General features: G+C 34.5%; 1 protein-coding gene across 1 annotated transcript; it reads right to left on the bottom strand.

The window, feature by feature from the left end:
* LOC142610502 (TMV resistance protein N-like) lies at positions 1-26,614 on the bottom strand. Its single transcript, XM_075782315.1, has 16 exons — positions 26,092-26,614; positions 24,136-25,240; positions 23,660-23,932; positions 23,192-23,565; positions 22,009-22,570; positions 20,972-21,875; positions 20,639-20,819; positions 20,480-20,503; positions 18,574-18,646; positions 16,865-16,955; positions 7,603-7,679; positions 5,494-5,598; positions 4,546-4,648; positions 1,269-1,345; positions 490-733; positions 1-408 (listed from the first exon to the last, which is right to left on the bottom strand). Exons 1-7 carry the CDS (start codon positions 26,580-26,582, stop codon positions 20,689-20,691), a joined length of 3,840 nt encoding a protein of 1,279 aa, XP_075638430.1. The 5' UTR covers positions 26,583-26,614; the 3' UTR covers positions 1-408; positions 490-733; positions 1,269-1,345; positions 4,546-4,648; positions 5,494-5,598; positions 7,603-7,679; positions 16,865-16,955; positions 18,574-18,646; positions 20,480-20,503; positions 20,639-20,688.

The raw sequence follows: 26,614 nt of genomic DNA, 5'->3' as shown, positions 1-26,614 counted from the left end.
AAATTTATTTTTCCTATTTTTTTTTTCACTTCTTCTTCCTATATTAGTAAGTTCCCCCAAGTTTATATTCATCACAGTCAATTTCTTGTGCTTTGCGTTATTCAAAGCCTCCTAGAACAATTCTAAGGGAATCCCATCTCTCTCATCTTTCTTTAGATACAAGGAAGAGAACAAAAAATCATCTACAGAATTTGTTTCTCTTTATATCAACCTTCAATGGCTAAGGAGATCATAAACTTGAATTATTGGGTTGAGGTAGCCCCTGCTCCCATTATTTACCCTCAGAAGAAGCCTTCCATTTCACCAAGGCTTGAGTCTATTGCTGAAGAGGGTGCCGAGGAATACGATGTTGATTCATAATCTGGATTGTTTTCTTTTCATCTTCTTCAGTCTTGGATACTTGAAGAGCTGCTTGCATTTCAAAGGCTACCAGAATTCAGATTTATGTTGAGCTGAAGTTTATATTATTTATCCAAAAAGGAGAGGAACCATTTTAATGCTTCAGACTATAGGTGGCTCTGATCTGGAGCCCTTAGCTGTTGTAGTAGGATCAATTCAGGAACATATTATTGTAAACAACAATTTGCATCAGAAAAATGCTTCTATTCTACCCAATCAAGTGCAACCAAAATCAAGGTTGTTGCCATTGAGGCTCTCTTGCTTACCATTACCAGCAATCCCACTTGTGTTCAATTGTAAGTCTATTTTCCATCCATGTCTTCTTGCCTAAAAACTGAATCAAGGTATGATAAATCAATGTCATTTCACAAAGGCCTTGATGTTATAGCTAGATTCTGAAAGGAGAAGAAAAATAAATCAAATATAGATTTAAGAAACTCACAACACCCAAGCCAATCCGCTTTAACTCAAATGACACTTTTTCCTTCCCACAAGATGAGTGGAGAACCCACTAGGTGTGTGTATAACTTACCAATAAAAAAATTACATCAATAAAATATAATTCATGAAAGGTTTGAATGTCATATGGATTCATAATCGCTAAATAGTGTTTTACAAAGCAGTAATGCTCACACAACTCCAAATCACTTATGAATGAAAAGAGAAAAAGCACATCAATTAGAAAACTAAATCGGTATTATTGTCTTAGAAAAATTGAAGAGAGAAGCACACAAGACCATCCAATATTCCAGTTTGGCTATTTCCAAAAACTATACCAACCCACACTTCAGTTTCCATATATTTGTAAAATCAATCAATTGATCATATTCTCTAGTGACATGTTCATAAACATCCCAAAACTGACTTACCTCATATACGGGTGATCCAAACTTCTTTTGCCCCAAATACCCATTAAATCACTAGGTACCACCAATCATCACTTTAGCTGCAACAAGATAAATTCCCCATAATGCAGCTCCAAATTAAAGACTTTCAGCATTACGTTCACAAAATATTTCTAGAAATCCTGGCTGTTAATAGGGTTGTACATAAATTTATGTTTAAAGATTCAACAAGAGATAAATGATCCATATTTATATCATTTTAAAAGACAAGCTAGTAAAGATCATATGAAAGACGATGAAAAAATCGGTAATTTATAAGGTTTAGTTACATTGTCTGCAATCTGAAGAAACATTACAAAAAATTTGACTGCTAGCTAGATGCAATGAATAACACAATAACTTGAAATCCTTATTATAAAGCATGTGTTGCATACAACTTCTATTTCAGAATCAAATGCAAATTCCTAGGGAGTACTATTGGTTTTCTTTTAAAGCAATCACAAATGCATTTGTACTATGTAATACACGGGAAAAAAAAAAGGATTTAAAAGGAGGGGTATTTAAGTAAATATTTTTGTGGGTCCAATTTTATAATTTATAATTATAATGGAGTTTTTAGAAAATAAGGTTGAAACCCTAGTTATATATAAGTTATTTAAGTCAACGTATATGGAGAGATATTTTGAAAGAGGAGACTACTCAAATTACTCCAGTAGAGAAAGTTTGACTGCACAATTGAGGTAAGAGCTTAAGAATTTCTTTCTTGTCAAATCTAAGTTTTATTTAGAATTAGAGGTTTTTTTTGTTGTTGTTGTTGTTGTTGTTGTTGTTGTTATGTGCGTATTTTGGCTAGTAGTGAAACTATTTAATTATTCAAGAGTTTTAATGATGGAAACGAAGAAAAGTATGGATTTATTTTCGGTAAACTAGACATTGTTACTGCGTATTTTTCTTATGTTCAGTAACTTAATCTTATCTATGCCTTTTGTTGCGTTAAATGGAGATAGAATATGCAGAATTTTAGGCTTGGTGGGACAAGTTTCTACGCAACCGGAATAGTACCGATTTGATGAGTTGAGGTCTGACAAGTTAAAAAAAAAAAAAAAAAAACACACACACACACACACACACACGTATACAACCTATATGGCTATAAGTATAGGTTTTATTCCTAGGGAACTATTTGTGGCAGAAAGTAAAGAAACAAAAATATTATGACTATGTGAGTTTGGTGTAAGAAACAGGGGATTATTGTTAGGCTTAGTAAGGAGACAGAATTTAATTATATAGATGAATTAATGATAGTTAAGAAATATATAAGATTGATATTTTTAGCAGTTTCTCTTCTGGCCGGATACCGCTATAAGTCATTCTTAAATTATTTAATTATTGAGTAAATGGTACCTGCAAATTGTTTTAGGTGATATCTAAGGATTTTAGAAGAAGTGTTAGGGGGAAGTTCCTTTTGGTATGGCTTTTGGAGGTAAGTAATCTTATCCTAATTGGTTTTATTTTGCGTATTTTAACTACTGAAAATTGTTTACAGTTGTTACAATTTTATTTCTATTGTATTACTGATTTCAAGTAAAGAATTATCACAAATATATCTAATTACTAAATATATGATATATTTTATGTAATTGTTTTTAGCTATACTAATTCAAAGTAAAGAATAAAGAATTTTCACAAATATATATATGAGCATTGAATATAAGATTTATTTTATTTAATTGTTTTTTTAGCTATATTAATTTAAAGTAAAGAATATAGGAATATCACAAATATATTTGAATATTGAATATATGATTATATATATATATATATATGTATTTGAATAAGATATTTTTTTGTTAGAACTATGATTATGGACAATTTGACTATGAATTGATTCTGATACCCAGGCCAATGGGGGTTATTCATTGGCACTTTGATACCCAGCCAATGGGGGTTATTCATTGGTATTCTGATACCCAAACCAATGAGGGTTATTCATTGGTACTCTGATACCCAGCCAATGGGGGTCATTCATTGGTATTTTGATACCCAAACCAATGGAGGTTTATTCATTGGTACTCCGATACTCAGCCAATGTGGGTTATTCATTGGTATTCTGATGCCCAGTCACGGGGATATAGTGTGACCATAGTCATAAGATTGTTAAGAATATGAGTTACGTTTGAATATTTGAACTATTTCGAGTCCTTAAAACTACATATGTGGTTTTGGAAATGTTTGAGTATTTGAACTATGTTGAGTCATTTAAACTGCTTATGTATTTTTGGAACCTATGGTAAGTTAAAACTTTTGATGTATGTAATCTATTCGTAACTTATTATTTTAAGACTATGAAATTTCTTTAGTTATTTTTTTTTAAAACCCATAGTATATTATAACTTTTGGAAACTTATATTACATCTTATTACTTTACAAATCTATTGCTTGATAGAACTTATTAGGACTTTAGTTACTTATTGAGTTGTCACTCACAACCCCTTTTTCCCCTCCAGTTTCAGATTGGGAAGAATAGCAAGTTTTGGGAGTTTTGATGTTGTGTTGTGAGCAGGAAAAGAAGCTTAGAGATTTTGGAATTGGATGGTTTTCTAATAGTTTTATATTCATTGGTCAATTGGCATTATGTAGATGAGGTCTGAATTTTGTTCCTATTAAATTATTGGAGATCTATTTATAAAAAAAATTGTTGAGGATAAATTTTAGTTGCTAAGAAGGCCTTGCACACTTGTACGGCGCTTACTTTATAAGCGTGCAGCGGTTGTCACGTGCCTATCTTTATAGTTGGGTTCGGGGCATGACATACTAGGTAGCCTTAAGCACCATATCTCAACCGTAAGAACATCTAAGCTAGCCATATTGATTTAAACAATGCCTAGGAATTTACCTAGCAACCCCTCATCTGGGGATTCATTGAGCACTCTATATAGCTAAAAGAGTACTAGGGTGTAGAAAGCTTTTATTTGCAAGCCTACCCCCCCCCCCCCCCCCCATCCCCCATAAATTGTAATTAGAACAGGATTATTCAAGTCTGTATATATATATATATATATATATATATATATATATTTTTTTTTTTTTCAAAACCAGACAAATAGTTTGTAATATATCTTCAAATGAATTGGTTTATAAGCATACTTATTAAAATAATTTTTAAAGAAGATACTTAAGGATCGATTAAGCAAGATATGTAATAGATGTTTCAGTTTCACTCATCCAATAATATCACTCAATAGATGAAAGATTTCAGGATTATTTTTTCACATAAAATTCTACAAAAGACCAGGTATACCTTTGTTAATCTTTGGACTAATTTTCACATCCATCTCAAAACTATTGTTGTTCCTTGGCAGCTGGACTTGTTCAAGCTTTTCCAGAACCTCGTAATAATTAATCTAAATACCAAAGTTAAATTAAAATAGTGAAATGTTGAGAGCTGATATGATGCTCATAATAAAAAGAAGATACTGTTAATGTGTATCAAACATATATTTATTTATTTATACCCGAATCCAGCGAGTCTTGAAACTACTATCTCAATCTTCACCTTACTTTTTTAAATGTATTTACTTTTTTTTTTTGGTTGATAAGTCATTGAAATTTTATTGCAAATGAAAGGAATTACAATGTGTTCACAATGATGAGCATAAAGCACCTTGAAGAAGTACAAGTAAATAAAAAAGAAGACCAGGGAGAAAATTTAAAATAAAAATAGAAGTACAATTAGTAAAATGCTTGAGATCGTCATTCAAACAAAGTGAGAAGTAGCACGGACTTCAATTTCTCAATAGACCTCATACCCTCCTAAAAAATACAGATGTTACACTCTTCCAACACTAATCGCATCATGCATGCCAACACCAAGTTTCATACATTTGAAGATTACTTTGACATAATATAAACTTATTGTAATTACAAAAAATTAAAACAATTACACGGTTCATGACATCACATTGAATGATGGGGGGCAAATACCAACCCATTCAACCAATTCATTTTAGATAATCTCAAGAAACTGCCTTCTTTTCCCCAAAATACAAACTCAAGAAATTGCCCCCAACATATGAGTTTCCAATTATGAAATATCTAATGGAGCTAAACTGTTATCTTTTCATCTTCATACACGCCACATATAATACATGGAACCGTACGAAGTATCCAACAATAATTTTATTTACCAAATTCTTTTTAGGTTTTACACCATCATATAGACATATCATGATAAGAGAGAGATCTATACCTCCAATATATGATCATGTCAAGTGCTATACTTCTAAGAAAACTGCTGAAAAGTACACCAGATGGTTTAAATGCAGTATCCACTTCCCATGTGTTTGCTGCATCCCTACAAATAGAAGAAAGGTAAGCACTATGATTTAAGACTTTAGAAGCTAGCATTAACAACTATTCCTTCATGCATTACTTTGTTTCTATGTATTAAAATAGCCCAAAGAGTGTTGGCAAAGATGACAGTGATGTGATTGCACTGGTCTTGTGACTGATACACTCTTTCCTTTGGCAGCCCATTCCAAAATTGTAGCTTTTAGAACCTCTAAAATTATTGTTTAGCTGTTTGGATAGTCTTATGACGACTTTATGCCAAACTCTTTTCAAGTGCAAATCACTTTGTATTAAACAAAACCAAAAACTCAACAAACACCTGTTTGTTTTTGTGAACACAACTAACCAAAGATCATAATTTTGATTAACAATCAACTCATTATCTTAATATGTGATCCAAAAACATTAATACATAGAACAGTATGAAGCATGCAACAATAAATCTGTTTACCAAATTCTCTATAGGTTTTACACCATCATATAGACATATCATGGAAAGAGAGAGAGAGATCCTCACCTCCAATATATGATCATGTGCTATACATCCAAGAAAATTGCAGAAAAGTACATCAGGTGGTTTAAATTCAGTGTCCACTTCCCATGTGAAAGCTACATCCCTACGAATAGAAGAAAGCTAAGCACTATGACTAGGGATAGTGATGCAATACTTTGTTTCTATGTATTAAAATATCCCAAAGAGTGTTGGCAAAGATGACAGTGAAGTGATAGCACTGGTCTTGTGACTGACACACTCTTTCCAGCCAAGAAGAAACTTAAGGTTGACTTGACTTTGGCTCTAGGACCTAAGTTCTAATGGTGAGTAGTGATGTGAACCACGTCATGGGCAATAAATAGGTGGTGTAGGCATTCCTCTTTAGTAGCACATAAACGGCTAGGAACATCAATGATGAGTTTGCTAAAGGCTAACTCCCTTCTCACTAGAAAACCATCATTTAATAGTTTCCATTGGAAAAATAATGGCTTTGAAAGGGAGATAAATCTTTCATAGGGAAGCCCACATTTGAGAACTATATCATCTTCCACAAGGCAGCCACATCTGAGAACTATATCTCTGAATTATGCTCCTTCCATCTAAGTATTCATTATGGAGAAGCCAATAGGTTTTCTTGATAGTAAAGAGACCTGACTTATCATGGAGTCAAATTAGTTTACCTGTACTTCCGAATTAGTTATAATGTTGTATTTCAATGGCAACATGACTCAAAACTACTTTGAGAATTTAGTTTGACCTTTAGAGAATGGTCTATCAGATTTGAACGTAGGAACCTAAAAGATAGAAAGATCATTTTTAAAAAAGAAATTAAACTTAAGGGATGAAGAAATTTTATCAACAAGTACAGTTGCAATCCCAACAATGATGAAAACACGTTTTTTTTTTTTTTCTAAAAATAACTCCTCAACCAATCATATATAAATAATATCCTTCCACAAATCCCAACCAAAGGTTTTTGGACAGCATATATCAAATGATCAATCACTAATCTAAGGGGTTGAAGGGATACTCTAGTGGTTCCAACACCTCCTAAATATTATGATCAGGAAACATGTTCTAATGCATATTAAAGCAAATAAAATAAACTAAATAAATGAATAAGCCAATCTTTGACTCCTTATCCTAATTAAAACTACTTATTTGTTTTGCTACCTGAGAAGTTCCAAATTCTTCTCAACTTCAAATACCCTCCTTTGGCAACCCATTTCAAATTTGCAGCTTTTAGAAAATCTAAAAATATTTTTAGCTGTTTGAATATTCTTATGACAACCTGCCAAACTCTTTTCAAGTACAAGTCATTTAGTATTAAACAAAGCCAAATCTCAACAAACACCTGCTCTTTTTTTGTCACAAAACTAATCAAAGATCGTCATTTTGACTAACAATCAACTCATTATCTTAATACGTCATCCAAAATTTTTATTTTATTTTTAGAACATTAAGAGCAAGGTGCACTTTCAAAGATGCTTTTCCAAAAGTATTCAAATGAATTACCTAGCTCTTTATTTGTAGATAGTACCTCTTGATAACCTTGACATAGGATCTAGTCCTTTAATGACTGCTCCACATTCCTTGACAAAAAGACCCAAATAAAGATTTGAAACAATTAATTTGTATTAAAACTATTTAAATCTCTAAATCATAAGTGATAGCAAATAAAAAATAAAAAAGAGTACATGCCATAGTAGAGGAGTCTACTCTTTACCTCCCATCTTAGCTATAGAAGCTGAATCTAGGCATCAAAAAAAAAAGAAAAAAAGATTATGTATTTTTTAAGCAATTGAATACGTTAATGTGTATAGTGTTATAGGCTGTAGGCCCAACTAGATTACTTGTATAGCACACATTCTTGTACTACACATTTACTTGTACTACACTCCTATGCCTCCTATATAAAGGCACACATGTATATTCTTTAATGGAGAAATACAATACTATTGAATTCAATATTTCTAACATGGTATCAGAGCCATCGCTTAAACTTTCTTGTGTCTTGCAGTCTTGTCTTTGATGGTATTTTCCGTTGCCTCGACTTCTTCGGTCAGTAAACCTTTAATTAGTTGAGAGCTATGTAGATGCAATGTATAACACAATAACCTCAAATCCCAATTATAAAGCATGTGTTGCTTACAACTTCCATTGCAAAATCAAATGCAAATCCTAGGGTGTACTTTTGGTTTGCTTTTAAAGTGATCACAAATGCATATGTACTAGGTAGCCTTAAGCACCATATCTTAACTATAAGAACATTTGAGCTAGCTATATTGATTTAAACAATGCCTAGGAATTTACCTGGCAACCCCTCATTTGGGGATTCATTGAGCATTCTATACACCCAAAAGAATACTAGAGTGTACGCAGCTTTTAACTTCAACCCCACCCCTCAATCTCCCCAAAACAGTAATTAGAACTGGATTATTCAAGAAAATCTTTTTTTTTTCAAAACCAGAACAATAGTTTTAAACATATTAACATATCTTCAAATGAATGGTTTAGAAGCATACTTATTAAAACAATTTTTAAAGAAGATACTTAAGGATCAATTAAGCAAGATATGTAATAGATGTTTCACTCATCCAATAATATAACTCAATAGATGAAAGACTTCAGATATATTTTATTACATAAAACTCTACAGAAGACCAGGTAAACAGTAGACTCCTTTGCTATGGCATGTACCTTTCTTAATAGATCTCATACCCTCCACAAAAATACCGTTATTATGCTCTTTCCACACTAACCACATCATGCATGCCGGCATCAAGTTCCAAACATTTGAAGATTACTTTAACATGATATAAACTTTTAAAATAAAAAATAATATATAAACAACTATGTTAGGACATATGTGATTCATTTTTAGGAACATATGTCACTATTTTATATAATTGGCTAATCCTTTGACAAAACACACTTTACTTGTATTTGGTTTGATCTAGGATGTGTTTAATATTTCAAGAAACCTTGTTTCAAGTCCAAGTATTGAAGCCATGAAAGTTTGTCCAAGATTCAAGTGTGAAAAGTGTTGTTCATTAAAGCTCGATAGCTAGCTCGACAGCTAGTATCTATCGAGGTTTAAAAGAGTTGTTTCAGCCCGAGGCTTGACAGCTAGGGTATCTGTCGAGGTTTATGAAACTCAGAATTTCTGGTCTGTTTTTCATCCAGTCTGTGATTGTATGTTTAGGCTTTATTTTCTTACAACCCTAGACATATAAAAGAATTATTTTAAGGGCCATCAAAGGTGGCACAACCAAGACACAAGTTGCACAAGTTTTGAGCAAAGTTTATTTATGCAAATTGTGACCGGAGACATAATTTGCCCTAGTTCATCTTTCTTGTGAAGAAGCTTTTGTGTTTATACACCGTAGGGTTTTGTGACCAAGGAGCTTCTCGATCTTCATCATATGATGAACTGAAAAACTTTACAACCAACAATCTTCTCTAGTTGGTGATTGAAGTCGCATACTAGGATCTGCGTAATTGGTTAGTCACGTACTAGGAACCGTGCATTGAAAAGAGAGATTGTCACTACAGAACAAGTCCAATTGTGTATTGGGGTAATGGTTCAAGTAAAGGTTGGTATAAGGTACTGTGATTCCTTTACTTGTAACCGCTTTTGTGATAATAGTGAATTCTCGGAGTTGTGACCTTAAAATCACCTAATGGGGTTTTTGCCGTATAGGTTTTCTCCATTCGTAAACAAATCACCATGTCAATTTATTTTCCGTTGCATACTTTAGTTAATTGGTGATTTTTTTGTGCTACCACGCGTATGCATGTTAATTTGATTAATTAATATACTTGGCTAATTAATCAATTAATTCATCACAAGGGGTCAATATATTCTTGGCCTATCAAGTGGTATCAGAGTGGGCACACTCTGATTAGGGTTAATCTTTGTGTGTGATCCATTGACCCCTGTTTGTCATGGATAGAGGACAATTTCTTATTATACCTCCATTGTTTGATGGTACTAACTATGCATACTGGAAAGTATGCATGAGAGCTTTCTTGCAGTCTCTAGATGAGAAGGTGTGGCAAGCTATAGAGATTGGCTGGACAAAGCCAAAAGAAGCGCCGGTCGATTGGGATGATGCTAAGATCAAGGCGGCAAACTTCAACATCAGGGCATTGAATGCTTTATTCAATGCAGTCACTAATGAGGAGTTCAAGAAGATATCCTCTACTAAAATTGCTAAGGAAGCATGGACCATCTTTTAGACAACCTATGAGGGAACCAAGGCTGTCAAGGATTCGAAACTTCAGAGACTCACTACAAGCTTCGAAGAGATTAAGATGGAGGAGGATGAGTCATTTGATGAGTTCTATGCAAGCTCAAGGACATAGTGAATTCAGCTTTTAATCTTAGAGAACCCATTCCTGAACCCAAGATTGTGAGAAAAGTGCTCAGATCTCTAACCGAGAGATTCCATGCCAAGATCACTACCATTGAGGAATCAAAGGATGTTGATAAAATTCCTTTGACAGAACTTGTTGGTAATTTGCAGACCCATGAGTTGGGTTTGACAAGGATCGGGAAATCGAGCAAGAGTAAGAGCATGGCACTGAAGGTCAAGAGCAGTGACATTGATGATTCTTCCGATGATGAAGATTAAAAAATGAAGTCTTACATCACCCGGCAATTCAAGAAGTGCATGAAGAATGCCAATGCAAAGGGTTTCGACAAGGACCGTAAGCAATCCAGTTCTTCTCAATTTAAGAGCCAAGACAAAGGGAAGAAGGATGAGAGGGATGGCGGTCAGTACATTATTCCCTCAAGACCTAAGTGCTTTAGGTGTCAAGGCTTTGGACACATGAAACAGGAGTGCCCCACATATCTCAAGACCATTGGGAAGAGCAAGGCACTTGCTGCTATATAAAACGACACCGAATTTGAGGATGATTCTAAAAATGAGGATGAAGGAATCTTGAATGCCTTCATCGCCACTGTCAATCCTACTAAAGAGATTGTAGAAGATGTGGAAGAAGAAGAAAACTTGGTGGAGTCAAAATTTGAGAAGATGGATGAGCAAGATGACATCTACACTGCCTATACAAAACAATACAAGGTCTTGGAGAAACATGAAAAGTTGTATAGGTTGACCACCAAGAAGTTTAGTGATGTGGAGCTTGAACATGAAGAACTCTCCATAAAGTTTGATGAACCCAATCAGACTATAGGAGCACTAAAGTTTGAGAACAACTTCCTAGCTAAGAAGACCAAGAAGCTTGAGGCAGAACTGTTCCACGTCAGAGGTCAGCTGGAAAAGACTTCAAGCGCTAAGCTCAATGAGATGCTTAGTCATCAAAAATCTGCTTCCAATTGAATCAGTTTAGGGTATGATTTCTCTTCCTCTAATATTGCTTCTACTAGTAGTACTGTTTTTGTTCCTCCTAGTAATAATGTTGATATTAAGAACACTAATGTCAAAAATGATGTAGCTAGTGAGAACATAGATAAGGGTAAATCTATCTTAGGAGCACCCCCTAAGCAAGATAAGAAAGAAGCTAAAAACCCTAGGGCTAAGAAGGCTAACTCTCAAAAGCCAAAACAGAAGAAGCAGCATCTCTGTCATCACTGTGGAGCAACTGGTCATACTCGACCTAATTGCTATAAGTGGTTAGCCACTCAACAGAGCAACGACATGATCACATCAGGAAACCAGAATTAGTTGCCATCCTTTTTTTCTCCTCTTGGAGATCTTTTCAAAGCCCTTATGTTCCTTTTGAACTTGAACGGTTTTTAATTCTTCCCCCTCACCACCGGTTCAAGGCTTTGCTAAACGGAAAGGTTCTTCCAAGGTGTGGAAGGAAAAGGGCTCCAAGTGATTCTGTCACTTTTTCTCTCTCTTCCCCTTCTTGTTTTTGGTTATGCATTACTTATGTGTTTTGCTTTACTGTTTTGAGTCAGTCTAGTTTTATGCATTGCTTTATTTTGTTTAATATGTTTTTGTTTGCTTATTTTTGTTTTGCTATATTTTTTTTTCATAAAAAAAAATTGAAAAATACGAAAATAGTGTGTGTTTGCGTACATTGGTATTTGTGTACCTTGAATGGTCAATGAAACAAATTTTTTTAAACTTTGTATCTCTGGTAGCTTAGATGAGCATCTCTATGCACAACTAAGCAAGTGAGCTTTGTGGCTCTTGTTTGTGATGTGTAAGATTAAGTTATCTCTTGTATTTAACACTTGTATCACTCTTTTTGACGGAAAGGACTAGAAAATCCTAAGAGAAAGGCATAAATAACCATCTCACTACTGTTGCCTGCCAATCATGAAATGACATTTGTATGCTTCAGCATAGCAAAAGTGCAATGTCAAATACTTAATATAATTGGGTATTTCTTTACTATCTCTTATATGCCCATGCATGGTTTGCTTAAAAGAAAAATATGCAAAGAAAATAAAAGAAAAAAGATCAAAATGTTTTATATATGATCGCAAGCGTGTATTCTAAGAGATGTAGGAGTTATAGGATGTACCTCGAAGGTGATAGTCCCTATCAATCAGTTTTGATTGTGTATGAGTTAAAGTGATTTTTCCATATCTCAAATCGTCATAACATGTATACACATATGCAATCTTGCGATGTTTTTCACACACAACATGCAATATTCTTTGCTACTTTTGATACATGTGCAGGTACAATGTGATTTGGCCATCACAAGGTTTATATGTGTTGATGTATATTCACTAAACTGTCTTAACATGTTTTTGAAATATAAAATTGGTTGGACTTGTTTAGTGTGTGTGTGTGTGTGTGTTTTGGGATCTATGTGCTTACATTTTTCTTGTTGAGAGATTAAAATGTTGTTTGGATCCTTGGTTAAGTTGCATGTTTGATTGCATTCATATCTATATTTTTCTCTTCTTGAAAAACTGTTTTTAAGCAATCTCGACAGCTCCTCGATACCTCTTGACACCTGGCTTATCTATCGAGCTCCTCAGCTTTTTCTTATCGCAATCTCGATAGCTCTTCAATCCACTAAGAAAGTTCCTATCTCCTCAATAGTTGCTCGATAGCTCCTATATCCATCGAGCTTGTTTTGCTGTGGACACCTCCTGACACTTACTCGATAGCTGCATCTGTCGACCCTTTTAAAGCTTGACACCTCTCGATCTGTTGAGAATTACAGAGCTTCTATATATAGGGTTAGCGCGATTCAGGTCTCACTTCTCTCTATCTCTCTCGATTCCTTTCGCCTCTTCACCTCCCTAAACCTCTCTTTCTCACCCCAAACCTCTTCCTCAAGGATTCTTCGACCTTAATCAAGTTTTCTTCACTTGGTAAGTGTCTAAATCCCTCATATTCATGCATCTCATGATTTTTAACCTAAGTTTTTGGGATTATTGAAAATTTTGGGGTTTTTCAAAATCAAAGAGGTTTTTGCAAAAAAATTTTGTATGGGTTTCGAAGATCTGATCTTAAAAACTTCATACCTTGCATCTCATGTGCATTATAACTATATTTTCATGCATTTGGATCTGTGTTATATATGTTATCTGTTTGTGTGCTGGTAGGATTGGATTGGGTTGAGCCCATGATGCTTTCTCTATTGCATGTCACATGTTCATACATTCCTATGCATACGTTCTTTCTTTTCAATATATTTGGATATATTTGAACTTCTTAGGACTTTCTTGATTGTCTCTTTCTCCTTCTCTCTCTTCTGTTTGCGTTAGTCTGCTTCTATGGCACCTAAACGTAAATCTGTTTCGTCCCGGAACCCTCTACATTCCGGGGCATCCACCTTTTCTAACCCTACCCCTTCTCATATTCAATTCAATGATGATAAAGCCTGCAAGGACTTTTCAGAGAACTTTCTAGACGAGGCAATCATTCAGAACGCTAAGTCATTCTGTCAGACTTCTTCGACACTAACCTACCACTATCATTCACAGTAGGGGTTGGGAGTCACTGTGTGACGTCCCTATCACATGTCCATCTGTGCTGATCCAGGAGTTCTACTTCAACATGCATGGATTCGATTATCTAGTACCTTAGTTTTCCACTCGCGTTCGAGGTACGCGCATCGTGGACACCCCAGATATTGTATCCGACGTGCTCCATGTCCTTAGGGTAGCGCATCCTGACTACCCTGGTTGTGAGCGTCTTAAGACTGCGTCTAAAGACGAGCTTATATCAGCTTTTTGTGAGCGTCCTTTTGTCTAGGGAGAGCATCAGTTCACTTATTGTTCAGGCTTGTCTAAAGGCCCTCGGTATTTGAACATGGTTATGACTTTTGTTCTTCATCCCCTATCTCACTATAACTCTATCACAGAGCCGCGTGCTCGGTTTTTGCTTTCCCTTCTTGAGCATCTTACTATAGACTTCCCTTTTCACTTCATTCTTTCTATCATAAATGTATATAGGGATACGACGACCTTTGATTAGCTCATCTTTCCTTCAGCTATCACGAGGATTTTATGCCATTTCTTTGTTCCCTTTCCCATGTCTGACCACTTCCATGTTATATGTGACATAGACGCCACTACCGTTGAACGGAGCGAGGTGTAGCTATGTTCAAGGCAGTCCAGATTGACAGTTCCTCCAGCTCCTTCAGCTCCATCTACATCTGCTCCCTCTTCTTCTTTGAGCGGTGTGACTCTTGAAGACATCGATATCATGGCGCAGCTTCAGCGCATGGATGCTCGCCTCGACACTCTCAGTGATGAGTTGTGTCAGGTGAACACCAATGTTGGTCGTATTGCACGACAGCAGGCGGTCATGGGTGGCTTCGTTGCATCTCCTCCACCTACTCTAGAGGCTTCTGAGGATGAGGATGATGTTGATGATGCTACTGCTTCCGATGATGAGGATGATGGCGATGCTAGCTCTTCTAGTGCTGACAAGATGTCTACTTGATACTTTTACCCTTTGTCACTCATGACAAAAAGGGAGAGTAGTTTTGGATATGAGAGTAGTCATTTTTAGGTTTTTAGGAGGAGAGTTAGTATAGGAGATTTTTGTTAAGGGGAGTGTTGATTTTGAGGGATGTAGTGAGGATTTCATGTATCTTTTTCTTTCTCTCTATTTTTAGATACATTGTTCATGTACCTTGGATCTTGTGATCATATTGTGATAGCAAACCTTGTACTTGTTGATATATATACTTTGTGAGGTTGTTATTACAGTTCTTTCACCTATCTCTCTATGTGTTTTTTTTCTCTCTTTATGCACATGCTTCTTATTTATTGTATGTAATCTTTTATTTTTATTTCACACAAAGATGCCTTGATGAGTTTTGCTTAAGTGTTTCAGAAATACAGGTTGTCAAAGTCTTCCTTGCCATAAACTTTCTTCTTGCAAAGTTTTTCAAGAGTTTGTGTTAGGATAGATTTTATTGTACTTAACAAGTGAGTATGAGTTGAGTGATTTATGACTTCTCTCATATGTTCATTTGTTTGTTGTGGTTTTGTCACGGATTTTCAAAGGGGGAGATTGTTAGGACATATGTGATTCATTGTTAAGAACATATGTCACTATTTTATGTAATTGGCTAATCCTTTGATAAAATGCACTTTACTTGTATTTGGGTAGATCTAGGATGTGTTTAATACTTCAAGACACCTTGTTTCAAGTCCAAATATTGAAGCCATGCAAGTCTGTCCAAGATTCAAGTGTGAAAAGTGTTGTTCATTAAAGCTCGATAGCTAGTATCTATCGAGGTTCAAAAGAGCCATTTCAGCCCGAGGCTCGATAGCTAGGGTATCTGTCGAGGTTTATAAAATTCAGAATTTCTGGTTTGTTTTTCATCCAATCAATGATTGTATGTTTAGGCCTTCTTTTCTGACAATCCTAGACATAGAAAAGGATTATTTTAAGGGCCATCAAAGGTGGCACAGCCAAGACACAAGTTGAACAAGTTTTGAGCAAAGTTTGTTCATGCAAATTGTGACCGGAGACAGAATTTGCCCTATTTCATCTTTCTTGTGAAGAAGTTGCTGTGTTTATACACCGTAGGGTTTTGTGATCAATGAGCTTCTCGATCTTCATCGTGTGATGAACTGAAGAACTTTGCAACCAACAATCTTCTCTAGTTGGTGATTGAAGTCGCGTACTGGGAGCCATGCATTGAAAGGAGAGATTGTCATTATAGAATAAGTCCAATTGGGTATTGGGGTAAATGTTCAACTGTAGGTTGGTATAAGGTACTGGGATTCCTTTACTTGTAACCGCTTGTTGTGATAATAGTGAATTCTCGGGAGTGGTATCCTTAAAATCACCCGGTGGGGTTTTTGTAGTGTAGGTTTTCCCCATTCGTAAAAAAATCACCGTGTCAATTTATTTTCCGCTGCATACTTTAGTTAATTGGTGATTTGTTTGTGCTACCATGCGTTTGCATGTTAATTTGATTAATTGATTAAATTGGCTAATTAATCAATTAATTCATCACAAGGGGTCAATACATTCTTGACCTATCAAACTACACGGTTCATGACATCACATTGAAATATGGGGCAAATATAAACCCATTCAACCAATGCACTTAGATAATCTCAAAAAATTGCCCTCTTTTCCCCGAAATACTAACTCAAGAAATTGCCTCCATCATATGAGTTTCCAATTATGAAATATCTAATAGAGCTAAAGAGCTTTTTTTTTTTTTTTTTTTTTAAAAAAAAAAATTTATCTTCATACGCGACACATATAATACATAGAACCGTATGAAGCATCCAACAATAATTTTATTTATCAAATTCTTTATAGGTTTTGCACTATCATATAAATCATGAAAAGAGAGAGATCCATACCTCCAATATACATTCATGTCATGTGTTGCTGCTGAAAAGTACATCAAGTAGTTTAAATGCAGTGTCCACTTCCCATGTGTTTGCTGCATCCCTACAAATAGAAGAAAGGTAAGCACTATGACTTAAGACTTTAGAAGCAAGCATTAACAGTTATTTCTTAGTGTATTTCTTTGTTTCTATGTATTAAAATAGCCCAACGAATGATGGCAAAGATGACAATGAAGTGATTGCACTAGTCATGTGACTGATACCCTCTTTCCAGCCAAGAAGAAACCTAATTTTGACTTGACTTTGGCTCTAGGACCTAAGTTCAAATGGTGAGCGATGATGTGAGCCACATTGCACTAGCTAAGTCATAGGCAATAAATAGGTGGTCTAGGCATTCCTCTTCTGTAGCACATAAAGGGCAAGAAACATCCATGACGAGATTCCTAATTGCTAACTCCCTTCTCACTATAAAACCATCATATAATAGTTCCCATCGGAAAAATGATGGCTTTGAAAGAGAGTTAAATCTTTCACAGGGAGGCCCACACATCTGAGAACTATATCATTCTCCACAGGGCAGCCCACATTTGAGAACTATATCTCTGAATTATGCTCCTTCCATCTAAGTATTCATTATGGATAAGCCAATAGGCTATCTTGATCATAAAGAGACTTGACTAATCATGGAGCCAAATTAGTTTCCCCTTACTTTTGAATCAATTATAATTTTGTATTCCAATGGGCAATGGCAACATGACTTGGAACTACTTTGAGAATTTAGTTTGAGCTTTAGAGAATGGTCTATCAAATGTGAACAAAGTAACCTAATAGATAGAAAGATCTTTAAGCATGCAAATGAAAATATCATTTTTAAGCATGTAAATGAACTTAAGGGATGAAAATTTTTTATCATCAAGTACAATTGCGAATTGCGATCCCAACAATGATGAAGTTGTGGCCCTGTTCATCCTTATTAATTAAAATATTTCTAATTATCAAAAGATTAACTAGTAAATAAAAACAAACGAATTTATATTATGTTTCTAAAAATAATTCCTCAACCAATCATACATAAATAATATTCTTCCACAGATCCCAACCAAATATATTAAATGATCAATCACGAATATGAGGGGTTAAAGGGATACTATAGTGGGTCAATCACCTCTTACGATCTCTAGTATTGGGGTTCCACCCCCTCCCCAATTTACCTAGGTAAAAAACCTTAAATATTATGATCAAGAAACATGTTCTAATACATATTAAATCAAATCAAATAAACTAAATAAAAAAAAAAAGCCAATCTTTGAGTCCTTATCCTAATTAAACATGCCTTATTGGTTTTGCTACATGAGTAGTCTTATGAACAGATTCCGTAATCCCAATTCTTCTCAACTACAAATACCTTCCTTTGGCACTCAATTCCAAATTTGCAGCTTTTGGAACCTCTAAAATTATTGTTTAGCTGTTTGAATAGTCTTCTGATAACATTATGCCAAACTCTTTTCAAGTGCAAATGACTTAGAATTAAACAAAACAAAAATCTTAACAAACACTTGTTTTTTTTTTGTCAATAAAACTAACCAAAGATCTCCATGTTGATTAACAATCAACTCATTATCTTAATATGTGATCCAAAAATTTATTTAATTTTTTGAACATTAAGAACAAGGTGCACTTTCGAAGATGCCTTTCCAAAAGTATTTAAATAAATTACCTACCTTTTTAACTGTAGAGAGTACCTCTTTATGACATTGACATAGGATCTAGTCCTTTAATGAGTGCTCCACATTCCTAGACAAAAAGACCCAAAAAGATTTAAAAAATAAATTTTTATAAAACTATTTAAATCTCTAAATCACAAGTGATAGCAAATAAAAAAAAATTAGTACATGCCACAGCATAGGAGTCTACTCTTTACCTCTCATCTTAGCTCTCGAAGCTGAATCTAGGGAACCAAAAAAACAGATTATGTATTTTTTAAGCATTTAATGAAGGAGGAAATTGGTTTAAGATATTTTCAATGAAAACAAGAGAGTTCAATACCACTGAACTATTATGAAAAGGTTGAAATTGAACTCAACGACCTAGTACCATCCTCCCATCCAAAAATATTCACCAAAACATTGATCACTAAAGTAAGGGGTCCACAAAATAACATTTCCATGGTCATACCTCAGAGGTTTTTAGTTCCTGCAGACACTTCAAACCTAAAAAGTAGAAAGAAACAACAAGGATAAACGTTTAGACTAATAGGACCTTTCAAAATTTTAGCACACTGACCATTACATGATTCAGCTTGGCTGGATAGATCTAAAGCATTTTTTCTCCGAGAGTTAAACTTCTAACACCTAATCTGTTTTATAATAAATTTAATATCTTAACAATAAGCAGAAAGAAAATATACAAATTGATCCCTAATTAGGGGGAAAAAGAGAGGATGGGATTGCATAGTGCATAGAGACTTCTCAAACGTTGCCTATTCTTATGTTTTCCATCCAAATCAAGAAGTTCTCAATAGTTAAACCACATTAAAGAAAGAAAGAAAAAGGCAGTAATTGGAAAAACACAGTAACCATATGAGCAATGCAATCAATAATAAAAAAGTTACTTTAGTTAACGTTTGGCTGCAATGGAATTCCGTTTTGAATTCACACTTTCTTTGTAGTTTGTTCTTTTTTTGGCAATGTAGAATAAGTATGTGAAAATGGTCAATGTCCTCAAGTAAAATTATAGATTATTTTATTTATTTGTTTGATGAACAAATGAATTTATTAATGAAACAAACTATACAAAAGCAAACATCAGTATCTAAAAGTTGTAACACCTAACAACAAAAACAGAGCAAGCAAGAAACTGAATAAAAGCTGCAACTAAACTTACAAAGAATCAAACTAAAACCCTTAATTATGGCAAACTCAACTGAGGCCTTAATGGCTTATTGCCTCCTCATACTTGACATTGCTACAAAATACATAAGCATTTCTTTCAAGCCAAACATAATAAACCACTGCAGACCTAGCCATATTTCTTATGGTGCTTTTCAAACTTTTGGCCTTCAACTTATCTTTACCCCCAAACGACTACTTGGTACCAACTATGTGCCTAGGATTTTGAGTCCATAGATTAGTGCAAAATTGATTTTTATTTCTCTTGGTAATATGTTTGATGCATTCTTGTTCAGTTGTCACTTACCTCTAAATAAAGTAATGAAAAATCTTAGTAATAGTATTCAGTGAATCAATAAAAGTAAAGAAACATCTATGACAATTAATAATAACAAAATTTAAACCCCACAAGAAAAGCAAAAGTAATGAAACAAAATTAGTTTTTAGAAATTAACAATAAAACATTAACAATTGGCTCGATGAATTGCATAGGTCAGAAATATCTAAGCAGACAGGTTCAATATCGGGAAAAAGCATTTCATTGAACAGTTTGTGTGCTCGACTTAAATTTCAATTTCAAACAAACAAAAAGCAAACTCCTTATTTAATAAAATTGAAGTTTAGAAAATTTTTGTAAGAGGAAATTATGCACTAGATGCAGAAAAATAAAATGAATAAAATACAAATACTACAATAAATGAAAATTAAATTGCAAGGTGGAAATGAATCTTGGACCTACCAATTACTTCAACAGCAACAGCAACTGCATTAAAATAAAATAAATAAAATACTTATTTTATAACTATTAAATACGAAGCCTAGCAGCCTAATTTCCTATAAATACTTGAGCAGAAATCCAACAATGTGAATCCAATAATGCAACTAAAAGCAGGCATACCTTGGCATCGAGGTTGCTTTCAGGTGGAAGCATAGTTCTTTGAAGTTTGATCAAGATGTTCTTGCGTTCTTTGATGGTGGAAACATATTAAAGTCAGAATTATTGTTGTCAAAGGCATGGGCCACTGAAGAGGAACCCTGATCAAACCCATCACTAAATCTTAAATCTTGCCGACCCAAGCCTAATTCGGACCCACTTGTGGTATTCACTGGAAGCACTGGCAGAGAATGGAGAATGGTGGTGCCTTCAGGAACCGAAGGAGCCAATGTTCTCCTACATTTGAGCCATTATATCCAATGCTCGCAAATGAATCCAAATCTTGCTGACCCAAGCCTAATTCGGACCCATTTGTGGTATCTATTGGAAGCGCATCAGATGGCAAACAATGGTGCTCAATGTCATCAAGGACTAAGGGAGGGCAACCATCTCTACTAGCGGATAAGTCCAAATCGTGCACATCATCATGAAATGATGATTCAAAGTTTGGGTCGATCAAAAGCCCTGAAACCCCTCCAATGTTGGAAACCCCATGATCTAAATCTGAACCATAAGGAGTGGAGAAAATAGCTGGTAAAGGCGGTAGCTCAGTGTTGTCACAAATTTGGGCAATTGAAGATGAATCTAGATCATCCAACCCATAAGTAAATCCCAAACCAGAGTGACCCATGAGTAAGTCAAGCCCATTTGTGGTGTCCATTTGAAGCCGCACATCAGATGGGAAAGAATGGTGATTGATGTCATCAGGGACTGAGGAAGACCCACAACCATGCCTAGCATTCGGATGCATATAACAGATGCAGTTTACATGGACTCCCAACCATGTGATTATGGGGTCATCAGAAGAAGAAAGGATTATTCCAAGATAACGCTTGATTTCAACTGTAATCGTAACGTGATTCTGTTCATATGGATTTGATTCATTCCATCCCCAAAGATATACAGGTGTTACACATAAATGCTCAGAATCTCCTTTTGTAAAGTAAAATTCTAATTCTTCTTCTTTTGAAAAACCGTTGGCGGAAACAACAAAACAAGTTGCTACCATAACTTCCGCCTCTGCCGATCGAAAAGCAAAACAGACCATTAATTTTTGAAATTCACGGCCAACCACGAATGATACAGAATTTCCAGCACTCTGATTGATCAATTTGAACCACTTCGGAATTTGAATTCTTGGTAGTACAAGTTCACGACCATCGTGATCAGAAAACGAGGGATCCATGAATATTTCTTGAAACTGCTTGCATTTAGAAAATACAAGAAACTGAAATTTAGAGATTCTCGTAATATATATATATATATATATATATATATATATATATATATATCACTTAAACTTACATATATAGAGAGAAGGGGAAAGAGCTCACCTGATTCAATAATCTGCATGATGATGGTAGATCCAACGACATGCAGTCTAATGCGTACACTATTCTTATAGACTGTGGAAGCCTTGGAATTTCTCGCAGGTTCTTGCAATCACGCATGGTAAGTTTCCATAATCTAGTAAATTTAATAATGCTTTCCGGGATTGTAACAATATTAGAGCCATCTATTCCTAGATATTCTAATGAGGGGAAGAAATCGGGCTTCATCAAAATATGTGATTCAATTATATGTCCGTCACAATCATAGACTGTCAGCTCTCTCAAGTTCGTAAACTTACATCCCGAAATGCTAACAAGAAAATCCCCAACGTTTTGACAATTATCTAGGCTTAAGTGAGTAAGCCCACTAATTAGATACTTCAATGACAAAGGCCATTCTTTAATATTACTATCAACAAAAAATAACCTGCCACATTTCATTTCTGGGTGAATATTGGGAAACTTTTCAAGACTTACGCAGCCGTATAGAATAATAAATTCTAGAGATTTCAACCTAAGGGTGTTGGGAAGAATTTGAAGTTTTTTGCAATCCTCGAGCGTCCACCTCTTAAGCTTATCAAGAGATCCAAAGGTCTCATGAATCTCAATTAAATTTTCACAACCACAAATGTCCAATTCCATTAAGTTTGGGGCGCACAAGTCTGGTAATTTTTCAAGACTTACGCAGCCATGTAGTTTAATATATTCTAGAGATTTCAACCTAAAGCTACTAGGGAGAATTTGAAGTTTTTTGCAACTGCTGATGAGATACCAACTTTTGAGCTTATCAAGAGATCCAAAGGCCTCATGAACCTCAATTAAATTTTCACAATCGTAAATGACCAATTTCTCTAAGTTTGGGGCACCCAAGTCAGGTAATTTTTCAAGACTTACGCAACCATCTAGATCAATATCTTCAAGAGATTTCAACCTAAAGCTGCTAGGAAGAATTTGAAGTTTTTTGCATTCCCTGAGATCCCACGTTTTGAGCTTCTCAAGAGATCCAATGGCCTCATGAACCTCAATTAAATTTTCACAACCACTAATGTTTAATGACTCTAAGTTTGGGGCACCCAAGTTAGGTAATTTTTCAAGACTTACGCAACCATCTAGACAAATAAGTTCAAGAGATTTCAACCTAAAGCTGGTAGGAAGAATTTGAAGTTTTTTGCATCTACTGAGACACCAAATTTTGAGCTTATCAAGAGATCCAATGGCCTCATGAACCTCAATTAAATTTTCACAATCATTAATGATCAATAACTCTAAGTTTGGGGCACCCAAGTCAGGTAATTTTTCAAGACTTACACAGTCATCTAGATAAATAATTTCAAGAGATTTCAATCTAAAGTTGCTAGGAAGAATTTGAAGTTTTTTGCAATTGCCAAGATTCCACCTTTTGAGCTTATCAAGAGATCCAATGGCCTCATGAACCTCAATTAAATTTTCACAATGACTAATGTTCAATATCTCTAAGTTTGGGGTGCACAAGTCATGTAATTTTCTAATTGATATACACCTTTCCAAATTGATACTTTTCAAATTATTGTACTGGCCCCCCTACAAGGAAAAAAACCCCCAAAAATTGTTCATCAACAAAATTTTAGAAATAACATTCAAAGAAATCAAAATTCATTAATACTAATACTCATACCTGCTTGAATAGCTTCTCCAATCTAATGCAACTACGCGGCATCTCGAGTACAACAAGTTGTTGAGGACAATAATTGGATGGCAAAGAAAAAGGATATTCATGCCATTCAAGTAACTTTAACCCATTGGGAAGATATTTAAGTTCTTTAGAAACGAGTACATTACGAACCATAAGAAATTTGAGATTTTCCATCTTTTTGAAAGCTTTAGCATGTAAATGCACTGTTATTGGATAAGGCAAATGCCACATTATACCTCGAATTTTGTCTGACCCCTGATTGGATAAAGAATTAAGTGAAACATAGAACACAATAGAATTTGCCAAATCTAAAATAATCATGAAATTTAAAGCAAAAATGATATTAAAGACTTATATTTGATATAATATTAAAAAGAAAAAATTATCAAAGAAGATAAAAATTATCACTTCTACTTGATGAAAAAAGAAGTTAAAATCTAAAGAAAAAGAAGTTATACCTTACTTCCAGTTAGTACTTCAAGTGCATCCTCATAATGCCATAACCTGCTACGTGCTTTGAGGACTTTTGGTGATTCTTGCCGAACAATTTCCCTACCCATTTGTTGTACCAAGTCATGCATCCACAATATGCCGTGACTAATTGTTATGAGACATTTATTAACAAGGTTTGGAATACCAAATGTTGGATATAAATTGCAAGCATCTAATATATTTACAACATTATCCTTGTTCCTTCCCTTGAAGAAACATGCAATATCAAGGAAAATATTCTTTTCTGTTGGTCTCAATCCATCATAACTTACTTTAAGTATTTCATGAATATCTCTTTCAAGAATTTTTCTATATTGATGAATTGCATTTTCCCATTCAGATTTTGTTCTTCCACACAAATCAGAACCAATTATTGTTAGAGCTAATGGTAGGCCTCTGGCATATTGTATAACTTGGTTTGCAAGTTCAAAATAATCTTCCTCAAGTTCTTTTCCTTGGAAGGCATGTTGATTAAAGAGTTCAAGAGCTTCATGTTTGTCCAATTCCATCACCTTGTAAGTTGTATAAACTTTTCCAAGATTATCGAGCAAGTGACTGTCTCTTGTTGTTATAAGGACTCTACTTCCTGAAGTAAACCAATCAAAATTTCCAAACAAATTTTCTATTTGTTTTGATTTATCCACGTCATCAAGAATTACGAGAATTCTTTTACCATGAAGCATTTCTTTTATCATATTTATTCCACGGGCTACACTCCCCACCTTCAATTGTTTGCCCCTTAAGATATTAAAAAGGAGTTTCTCTTGTAGTTGGATCATGCCAAAATCTGTTTCAGAATTTTCTCTAACATTTTCTAGAAAGCAAATTCCTTCAAAATGCTCAAAAATCCTGTTATAAACAGCTTTTGCAATAGTTGTCTTACCTATTCCCCCAAGACCATAAATCCCTACCATCCGAACATCATTTACCTTAAGATCTAAAAGCAATTCTATGGCCTTGGCACGAGAATTTACTCCAATAGGGTATTTAGCAACAAATAAATGGCTGCCACTTAATTTGGTATCCGATATATCTTTAATAATTTGTTCGATGAATTTATATTTAGGGCTGCTGCGAATCACAAAGCATACAAGACATTAAATGAGTTGGACTAGTTGAAAATACGAATATAAAAATAAAAGAATCGAGATGTCTAGTTTTGTGCATTACATCCTACACTTGACATATTATCAATTGAATTAAAGGACATAATTCAAGTATTTGAGAAGTATCATTTATTTTATTTTATTTTTTAATTGTTGGGAAAAAGATTTTGGCTTTCCATACTTGACCAAAATAATCAAGAAATTTTGGATTTAAAAAATAATGGTGGGAGAAACTATAACATTATCAAGTCTTCAAAAGATATATTTTGTTTCTTTGCCAAACCGAATGACATTCTATACTTTATTCACAACTTTGATTCTGATTCATTCTATTTTTTTCCCTAGTAAGAAATTGTTGTAGGCTTTTGGCAAGTAGTTGCAAGGAAACTTCACCTTAGGTGAGATAAAAGCCTATTGGAAACCCATCTATAACACTTTGAACAAAATGATTAAGAAAATTAGAGAAATGTTTTTGAAAGGATCATGTGGGTGAGCCTTGATTCAAATAACACTTCCTCCTCTCACAAGTGTGTGAAAGGTGAGGTCATGGGATTAAACCTCATTGGATGTGTTTGCAACTTACTAATAGGGGGAGAAAAACTCAAAAATACGTTAGACAAACTCTTTAATTGGTATGATTAAATTCTTTTGTTTCTATTAACCTAACTAACTTAGTAATTGAAGAGATAATCATAATATATATATATATATATATATATATATATATATTTTCATATTTGGCATTTGTGGTTGTAACAAAACCACTAGAAATCTAAAAGTTATAAAAGCACATAACATTAGTTATTAGATACATACCCATCCTCATAATGCCATCCTGATAAACTAGCCACTTCATATAGAGCTGCCCTCCACCTCTGCACCTTTTCTATATTATTCTTGAACTTGTTTTCTTGTTCAGCCAATGCTACTTTAAAATTACCTTCTTGCTTACGTACTTCAGATGGACTCACTTTGTAAAAAACAGGTAGAACCAATTGTCCATTTTGCTTGCAGTTAAGAATCTCAACAAGTTCATCCAAGCACCAAGCCGAAAATGCATAATTTTGAGAGAATATGATTATTGAAATCCTTGACGATCTAATAGCTTTGAGAAGTTCCCCTGAAATTTCTTCTCCTCTTTGGAGATCATTATCAATGAAGGTCTTACCGTTGTCACACAAATCTCGATATAAATGGCCAGTAAAACTATTGCGGGTATCTTCACCTCTAAAGCTCAAGAAAACATCGTAGTCCCATTGGCGAGTGGAAGAAGAAAAGGAGTCTCCTTGATTGATTGGGAAAGCCATAAGAATCTACAGGCAGAATATTGAGAAGAAGA

This window comes from Castanea sativa, chromosome 9 (assembly GCF_040712315.1).
Source record: "Castanea sativa cultivar Marrone di Chiusa Pesio chromosome 9, ASM4071231v1".
In the NCBI taxonomy this organism is placed as follows: domain Eukaryota; kingdom Viridiplantae; phylum Streptophyta; class Magnoliopsida; order Fagales; family Fagaceae; genus Castanea; species Castanea sativa.
Note: the sequence above shows the minus strand (reverse complement) of the source record. Positions and strands in the feature narration are given on the sequence as shown.

Bases quoted from the DNA above. Each gene is read 5' to 3' on its own strand.
- LOC142610502 (XM_075782315.1), bottom strand. From the start codon at position 26,582: ATGGCTTTCCCAATCAATCAAGGAGACTCCTTTTCTTCTTCCACTCGC. The intron at 25,241-26,091 runs GTATGTATCTAA...TGTGATTCGCAG, and splicing joins GGATGGCATTATGAGGATGG to CAGCCCTAAATATAAATTCA. The intron at 20,820-20,971 runs GCTTGGGTCAGC...GGTCCGAATTAG, and splicing joins CACAAATGGGTCCGAATTAG to GCTTGGGTCGGCAAGATTTA.